This window comes from Arachis ipaensis, chromosome B3 (assembly GCF_059453495.1).
Source record: "Arachis ipaensis isolate K30076 ecotype BB chromosome B3, ASM5945349v1, whole genome shotgun sequence".
NCBI lineage: Eukaryota > Viridiplantae > Streptophyta > Magnoliopsida > Fabales > Fabaceae > Arachis > Arachis ipaensis.
Genome location: NC_142438.1, coordinates 44,299,461 through 44,309,038, shown reverse-complemented (window position 1 = coordinate 44,309,038; position 9,578 = coordinate 44,299,461). Strand labels below are relative to the sequence as shown.

Below are 9,578 nucleotides of genomic sequence, written 5' to 3'. Positions count from 1 at the left end.
TGGCAGCATAATGTTTAATCAATTTATTCTAAAACCAAACCTTTATAAAATAAGTGGGTATAATAATCTAAATTGTTACTAGTTTCCTTTGTAACAATTAAATAATATTTTTTTTATTCAATGAGATAAAATTAACTATCATTATAAAATAAGTGGGTATAATAATCTAAAAATATTAACTATCATTAATATTTTTAATTGTGTGAGATAAAATTTAATAGTATAAGATTAATCATTTTTTTTAATAGTTAAATATTGGCCAAATTTTAATAAAAGTGTTATCCCCTAGATTTATCCATATAAATAAAGGCAACCAAAAAGGCATGGAGGGGATATTTTTACATATATAACCGAATATATACGTATCCATGCACGCACATAATCAAGAACAATTTCATGAAGCGTGCATCAATTTCATATATAATATAAACACGCATATCTATATGTATATTGATCTAATAAAATAAATTGATAATTGAATTATGGATAGCTCTGATATTATTTGTTGGAATAAATTATTTTATTAATCCAGATCATCTATATTGAATCATCAAAAATATAGCATGATGCGGAAGCGCACCTTTACTCGTAGAAATTCAGAAATTGATAGAAGGATTTGGATCTTGTGGTTCTTTCGATCTTTCTCAACCAAAGCCTTCTGTATTCTTAAGTGACTGAACTGCAATTCTTTTGATGGGGAAAGAGCAACAAAGGCGGCTTTGGTATATTGGGGACCGAAACCCTGAATGCCTATTTATATTTGAGTATGACACCCATTAAACCGTAAAACCCAAATAAAATAATATCTAAAGTCCAAAAGATAATATATCTAAAATCCAAAAGATAATTATCTAAGGAACAAAAGATAATATCCGATTTTATTCTCATTTAATTCCAAATCAAAAGTAATAATGACTTATTCAATTTAACATTTATAACAATAAATGAGATCACCATTATATAAGTCATTTAATTTAAAATAGCATAATTTATTATTATAATTAATATATGTATTACACACAAACAAATTAGGAAATTAAAATAATTTCCTAACATTAGTTTGCTTCTTGTCTGAATAAGTTTAGACTCTAACGAAACAAAAACTAACGAGTATGCATGGCTGAAACTAGAATAGAACAATACTTCAAAGGAATGCAACTTCAACTTGGCATTTACTTGATCAAGGCTAATAAAGAGTCAGTTATAGCGGGATTTAATCCTTTTTTAAGTACGTCACAAGAGTACAATTCGTTAGTTAGTTAGCTTCCATTGATTGAGTGCTAATGTCACACGTTACATTGGCTGATTGGCATTTGACATTGCCATACGTAGTAGTATTCTAACATAGCTTTGCTGTTCCAAAATCAGATCCAAAAGTTTCAGAAAAGAGAAGGAAAACAAGACCCAATAACAAAAACTAGCATTAAGGAGGGGAAAAAATGGGGTATCCAGGACAAAAGAAAATAGCAAAATATTTTACTCACCAAATTTTGAAAATAGGAGTCAGATTTCAAATTTTCTGAAATTCGACAAAATAAATTGAAGTCCTACTATTTTAAGAGATTGTAAGTTGGTTTGAGAATGAGTTACATTAGATCTCTAGTTTCTTTGTTTGATTTATTATCAATCAGAATATTTGAAATCTAAAGCATAAAAATGACAATGCAAACTAGTAGTACAATTTAGAAATTTTTAGATACATCCGTTTATCTAAGAGTAGTTTCATAAAATAATATTCAAAATAGCGAAAAAGGGTAGCAATAAAATAACACAAAGATCATAAAAGTGAGAATATGGATCATTGCTTAGTTATAGTAAGAGAAAAGAACGAAGGAATGAATGAATGAATGATATGTGTGCCGTGTTCTTCACTTGATTCATCCTATGGCTGTGGCGTGTTGCTGAACTGTAACTGTATTATCAAGTCTCATGTGTTGAAGCAAAAATAACAAGAGCATTGAGTTGGTTGAAAATAATATAGGTTGATTTCACTGTCAAACACTAATATTAGAATAGAGCCTGAACAATTATTTTCTGTAGTCTTCATTTTCCTCTCAAACGTCACTGTTTATATATTATGTGGAAGATTTTGAGTCAGTATCTAAGAGACTAAAATTATTATAATGAACCAATAAATAATCAAATCACCCATAAATTCATAACATGAACACAAAAACCAGCCACCGAGTTATGCCGTGTTCTACACTTGAAAGAACCCTTCAATTCATCCTATGGCTATGATGCAATGCTCCAGTCAAACTCAATGATCTTGACTTCACTATCAAAATCACTACTCATATTCTCTCTGAAAATTTTACCTTCTTTTATTCATTTCTATTTTATATTAACAAAGTAAACATTAAAATGACATGTTTGTGATTATTATGCTTATAATAGATTAACAGTACAATTCATATATCACAAACTGTAGTGTCTTGAACTTCTGATCATCAATTCAAAAGCAGTGGTTTTGATAAAACATTAATTATCATGGGAATTACATTAGCTTCTTTCTTGTACCTTGTTATATATCTCAACACCACCGAGAACAATTGAAAGAATTTGAAACGCACTAAACAGAAGACAAACATATAAACTGAAAAACACAAAGACACATCAATATTATTTCCCACAGTGCAGAAGAGAATTTACATAGAAATAGAGGTTGTTGGACAAGGAGGAATAGCTACATCAGTAACCCCTTCTAACATCAACACCACACTCTTCATTGTTGGCCGGAGAGCAGGCTCATCTTGGATACACCACAGTGCTACCTTCACCATATTTTCCAAAACATTCTTATCCACTATTTCCCTAGGAACTAGCTTATGCAACTCTTTAGCAACAAAGCAGTTATAGGTCCAGCTAGAGAGAAGAATCTCCTCTGGTACAGAAACGCTAATTTCGATGTTCCTTCTGCAGCATATAACTTCCAGCAGCACAACACCATAGCTGTAAACATCTGCCTTCACTGATATTGGGGTGTTCTTGTGCCATTCTGGAGCCACATACCCTCTTGTCCCTCTAATCCCTGTGAAGGTTCTCGTTTGATCTGGCATTAAGAGTTTTGCTAGACCAAAATCAGATATTTTTGCAGTCCAAAATTCATCCATCAAGATATTTTGAGGCTTTATGTCACAGTGAATAATGGGTGCCTCACACTCTTCATGGAGATAAAGGATCCCTCTTGCAATATCCAGTGCTATTCTCACTCTCTCATGCCAATCAGGACGCTTTTCACCCCCAAAGATGAGCTTTCCAAGGGAACCATTACTCATGTATTCATAGACCAGAAGCCTCTTGGGACCCTCGGCACAAAATCCCAGCAAGCGAACAAGGTTCCTGTGATGTGTTTTTCCGATGGCTCGCACCTCTGCTTGGAACTCTCTTTCTCCTTCTTCAACTAGCTTCTCTAGTCTCTTCACTGCAATGGATCTTCTACTTTTGTATAAGCTGCCTTTGTAGACTGCTCCAAAAGAACCCTTACCCAGCTCTTGCTTGAAACCGTTTGTTGCCCGCTTCAGTTCACTATATGAAAATCTTCTCAAGGCCACTTCTTCATTTAGGCCTAAGTTCCCAGTCTCCATCTGCCTCTGAAGCCTTAGAACTCGAGTCTTGTAAATCAGGTGGCAAGAGATGGTGATCATTGAGCATAAAAGAAGAGTGAACACCGATGTGATGACAATGATAGTGACAACTGCTTTGTTGCTAGTACTCCTGATTGGGAGAGACATGAATACATCATTAGGATTCCTGCTTTTATGGGTGATATTTCCCACCTTTAAGAACATTGTGCTGGCTGTGGCTGAGAACTCTTCAACTCTCCTTGAGACATATCTGAAAGGCATCCCTTGTTTCAAGCATTTCCCGTTCTCATAAAGGGCACCCCAACAGTTGCAATCAGCCAAACAAGAATCAGAGCATTCTTGTTCGTGCTCCATATCGGCCCCGGAATAAGCGTGATCATCCCATTGAATATCTAGCATGGTGACCATGTTATAATAGGCTGCAGCTGCGCTGCCTTTCTCACCTCTACACTCTGCAATTGAGAAGTTCCTTTTGCAGCCAAGAGTGGGTTGATCTGGCTCTATAAAGTCGAAACCTTCAAGACAATAGCAGTAGGGTTTGTCGTCGTTGAATGTACAGTAGCTGTTAAAGCCGCAGTAACCCTTTACCTCACATCCGTCATCCCATGGCCACTGTGAAACTTTCTTGGACACACTACCTTTATCATGAGCATACAGCCTGAAAACCCCATCAGGGTCCAGGGTTGCACGATAAATGGTCTGGTTGCTGCCGACACTATCGCCAGATAAAGGTCCATAATGGCTCGAAATAACACTATTGCTACCATTCTTGGACACCAGCAAACCTGTTTTGTTGAGGTAAAGATAAGCTTTGCCTTTGACTATCTTATCATTATATAATGGAGTACCTTGCGGCCAGTAAGCATCCCTTGTTGTGTCAGTTGTATGTGCTGGATACAGACCAAAGTCTCCATCATCCTGTATCTTAAGGCGAAATCGTCCACTTGAATGATTGGTATCTGAAGAACTAGACAATAATTGACCTCCAGAAGGTAGAGATTGACCACCTAACATAGTATCGGTTGGGAAATCAAAACTCTGCCATATGATGCCATAAGTCTGGTTATATAGTACAAAGTTTCCAGAATCGAGCAGGGAGGCATAGGAAGCAGTTGCATTAGCAAAGAGCATCTCTTTTCCTTGTTCTGTTTGCACAACAAATTTACCTTGTGCAGTCAGCTGTAGAGTTGCATTTGAAGTAACTGGTGGATCGTCTCGGTTTGCAGTCCATACCACCGTATTGTTCTTCGCATCAACCAACCAGATTCCAACGGCATAGCCACTACCTTGCTTATAAAAGCCAAATGCAAATTGGCCAGAAGAAGAAGACCAGTGAGTAGGGTTAGTGGCAGGGTGAAGTGAGGAACCGGGTGTTATCTTTGTAACTGGAACTTGTGTTTCTGTTGTTCTTCCTACATAACATAAGGACAGGAGCAATAGGAAGATACCAACGGCACTTGCAGAAAGAGTATTCATAACTACTCAAATCAGTACTTTGGTCTTGATAACAAGAGATGCAAACTGGCTCATAACATCATTGCCTTTCATGCTTTGAGCTTTATAGGAAATGCCATACAAAGACCTTGCTTCATCTATAACCACTCAAATCAACATCAAGTGGAAAACTAGCAATAGTGCAAACAAATAAGACCAAAATTTCTTGGACCAGTTGTGGAAAGACACCTAGTGAAGAAAAGCCTAAGAAGCTTTCTAACTAGACAATGAACGTCAATCTTCATTATCACACATTTGGAGTATCTTCCACGGTCTTTAGACCTGGTAAACAAGGAACTCATACATTATTTTGTTAAAGCTCAATGAGACCATGGACTCGGTCAAAGTTTCGAGTTAGTGAATCCCCTGTTGAACCGCATGAATCAAATATGAATATAACATGTAAATTACCCATGTAATGCAGGGGAAGATTCATCGATTTAAATCCAAAGTGTGATAATATATTAATGAACATTTGTGTCTATGATAATGATTCCATATATAATAGAGTAGCGTAACCAAACGTTTTGAAGCTGTAGAAATGAAAAACTAATATTATTATTATGTGAATCTCCACTGGCATACATGTAAATACAATTTATAAACAACTGTTATTATTATATGCAATATGAAAACATAAACCTTTCTTTTTATGTACTCCCATGGATGGCACGACAAGTACAAACGCTACACACAACATGGATGACAAGAACAACATAAAAATGGACGGTGGTGTCCCTAGATTATTCAACAAAGAAGGCTGGAGAGGGAGGAACCGGAATATCTTTCAGTCCTTCCAACATTAAGATCACATCCTTCATTGTCGGACGAAGAGATGGTTTGTCTTGAACACACCACAACCCCAACTTCACCATTCTTTCAAGTATTTTCCAATCTACATCTTCGCCTTCATCATCTGCCACAAGCTTATTCAACTGCCCCGCCGCATAGCATTTATATACCCAGCTGGAAAGAACTATCTCTTCTGGTGATGCAACATTCATATCAATACTGCTTCTACGGAATGCAATCTCCAGTAACACCACCCCAAAACTATAAACATCAGCTTTAACTGACACTGATTCATCCTTCTGCCATTCAGGTGCCAAGTACCTACTTCTCTTGTCATCCATTTTCTTCATTCTTGAATAGCTGGGTTTCAACAGCCTTGCAAATCCAAAATCGGATATCTTTGCAGTCCACACTTCATCCATGAGTATATTCTGAGGCTTTATGTTGCAGTGGATAATCCGAACATCACACTCCTCATGCAGATACAAGACTCCCCTAGCCACGTCTAATGCAATCTTTAATCTCTCTTTCCAAGCCATAGTCATATGAGACTTGAAGAGAAGATCTGCAAGAGACCCATTGCTGAGATATTCAAAAACAAGAAGCTTCCTGGATCCATCAATGCAGAAACCAATGAGCTTCACCAGATTCCTATGATGAGTTCGAGCAATGGCTGTGATTTCTGCTTGGAATTCCCTCTCCCCTTCATCAACAAATTTCTCAAGTCTCCTCACAGCAACCCTTCTGTTACTGTCACCAATTGTGCCTCTATAAACCGCTCCAAAAGATCCTCTGCCTATCTCCTCTGCAAAGCCTCCAGTTGATTTCACAAGTTCATCAAAGGAAAATGAACGCAAGGAACATTCTTCTACAAATCCTAGATTTTCACTTGCAGATAATATTGCATACCTATGAACTTGATGCCTGTAAATGATGAAAATATACAATACAAAGACCAAACCAAAAAACGAAATCCAACCCAGGGTAAGGGACAGAATCATTATAAGACTTCTCTTGTCATCAACAAAGACGCAGGGCTTTGTTGGAGATAGAGCAGTTTGGTTTGAAGTAGGACTTAGGACAATTCCTGAAGGCATCTTCACGAAGGCCGTCATTGATGCATCTTTAGAGCTTCTGCCATATAGAAGTGGAAGCTTATATTTTTCGCAGATGCCGCTCTTATATAACACCGCCCTGCAATCACAGTCTTTCCGACAAGACTTCTTGCAAGTTTCCATCTCTATTGGCACAACCAAATAAGGAGAACCACCCCAGTAGATATCCTTTAAGGAAGTCATATTGTACATCATTGTTGGGTCCTCTATGCTCTCACAATTATCTTTGCTGTGGTTCTGTTCGCAGTCGAGAAACCTGGTATCGTTACCACCACTCTTGATAGGGATGAAACCGGGATAACACTGACACATGACTTTGTCGCTCTTGATGAAGCAGTAACTGTTCAAGCCACAAAGTGGGACTTGACATTTATCCCCCTCCACGGCTTTCCACAGCGTTTGCACACCTGAGCTAGTATTTCCCTCGAATTGGTGAGCATACAGTCTGAAGTCCCCATCTTCATCAAGTGTAGCACGGTAGATAAAAGTTGCATTCTTTGACTTGTCTGTGAGGTTCTTGCTACTAGCTAAACACTCCAGTTCAGAACCAGAGGAATAATCTTTTAGGCAAAGCGAACCTTCAATGCTAAGACTGAGCTGTAGATAACCATAACCTTCAAAGTATGTGTTTTTAGCCCAATAAGCATCCTCCGGTTCACATGTGCTGTTCACACGGCAAGCAGCTAGGTGTTCATCAAGCTGCCTGCTTAGCAAAAAATGTCCACTCGAATGGTCTGATTGTGACACACTAGAGACCAGGCCCATTCCACCTGTTAAATTCTGGCCACCTAATATGGTGTCACTTGGGTCACCGAAACTACTCCATAACATACTAAAATTCTTATCATAAAGCACAAAGTTGCCAGAATCAAGCATAGATGCTGAAGCCACTTCTACTTTAGCCTGATGTAAAAAATAAAGTGGAATGAGAAACTCTGGGTCTTCATTTTCTTGCAGAAGAAGTAGCCCGTCTTCTTTGGTCAATCTCAATGTGGAATTTGAAGACATTGATGGACTATAAGGATGATAAGTCCACACAATTGTGTGTTTAGGTTGAGTAAGCAGCCATATTCCAACAGCATAGCTGTTACCGTGAGGGTAAAAGCCAAAAGCAAAGAGGCCAGAACGTGAAGACCATGAAGTATTTTTGCCTGTAGGAGAGATCGTAGATCCTATAGGAATGAGGTGGGTGTGGTTTGTCTCAGCTGTGGTTTCATTTGCAAATAGCATCAACAACACTAGCAATAACAGAGCAGGTGTTGATGCCATAGGATTTTGTGGAGTCTTAACTATTCTGAAATGAGAATGATTCTTAGTGATGAACTCACTAGCCAAAACACAACAGTTAAGTAAGGCTCAGGCTCCATTACAGGAGTTGACTGACTCTCATGCATTGCTGAGTCTCACTCCCAAATTCCACACATGATGCAGAAAGGAGTGGTCCACACTCCACATTCCGTGTGGAAATTAAAATCATGCAATATGCATCAAGTCATGAGCCGTGTCATGCAGGAGATTGGTTCCAAATCTTGGACACAAAACTAGCAAGTCCTCTAAGAATTAACTTTTGTCTTTACACATTGTTGACTTAAGCCAATCTTTATTTCTGAGAAATTATACTTACAAATCCAGATTTGCCTAAACTACACCCAATTCCTCCTTGGTTTTTCAATATATATTAACCCCCTTAATATGGTTTGTTTTAATATAAAATACCAAAATTATCCTTGCACTCATCTTCACCTCCTCCTGCTCCGCCCCATCCCACAGTCCCACACTCACCCTCCTCCACTCCCTTTCCCACCACCACAAGCACCGTCAGCCACCCTCTACATTATCTTTCATTACATGAATTTGAGAATAAAAAATTAAAAAAAAAAAACATCACGCACATTAACATGATCTGACAGCAAAAAGAATTACAACTAAGAATTAACTGAACTAAAGCTCAAACAGCGAAATTCACACATTAAAAAAATAAAATAAAAAGAGAAAAAATTATAAGTTGAAAAAGAAAGACCTGAATGCGATTTTCTCAAGCGTGGAACAAACAATACCGTTGATTATGGTGTCAAAATTACAGAAATTAATTGAAACTACAGTGGGATAAATATTATATTATTTAAAAATTAATTAAAAAATATATATAAACTAATGTTAAATTTGACGTGTTTAAAAATGTAAAAAAGTGACCATAGGGACCATAGGGTTTAGAAGTGCTCTGCTAGGGTTTAGTAGGGTAATCCTAATTCTTACTTGTGAGAGTGAGTGTGAGTGATCAAGCAAGATTCAACCTGTGAGTGAGTAATCAAAACTTAACCTGCCAGCGTGCGTGAGCAATAAAGTTTCAACCAGTGAGAGTGAGTGTGAGTGATCAAGTCTCAGGATGGCAGCCAATGCTGCTACAACAGAAGACAAAACTGACATGGAAGACGCAATAATCACAATCGATGAGAAGGATATACAAGTAGAGGTGGAAAAGTGTTCAAAAAGCTTGATAGGAAGACTCTTGGCAGACAGCCTTTTTCATTGGCACAATTGAACCTGCTATTCAAGCAATATGGAGACGTCCAAAAGGATTTAAAGTTGT

At 37.6% G+C, this 9,578-nt stretch overlaps 2 protein-coding genes across 2 annotated transcripts; both read right to left on the bottom strand.

The window, feature by feature from the left end:
- Window positions 1-2,468: 2,468 nt before the first annotated feature.
- Window positions 2,469-5,529, bottom strand: LOC107634422 (G-type lectin S-receptor-like serine/threonine-protein kinase LECRK2). The gene has a single exon (XM_016337930.3). The coding sequence runs from the start codon at window positions 5,061-5,063 to the stop codon at window positions 2,649-2,651; it is 2,415 nt and encodes an 804-aa protein (XP_016193416.1). The 5' UTR covers window positions 5,064-5,529; the 3' UTR covers window positions 2,469-2,648.
- A 113-nt stretch (window positions 5,530-5,642) lies between these two features.
- On the bottom strand, window positions 5,643-8,408 carry LOC107630435 (G-type lectin S-receptor-like serine/threonine-protein kinase LECRK2). The gene has a single exon (XM_016333555.3). The coding sequence runs from the start codon at window positions 8,255-8,257 to the stop codon at window positions 5,825-5,827; it is 2,433 nt and encodes an 810-aa protein (XP_016189041.1). The 5' UTR covers window positions 8,258-8,408; the 3' UTR covers window positions 5,643-5,824.
- Window positions 8,409-9,578: the final 1,170 nt, after the last annotated feature.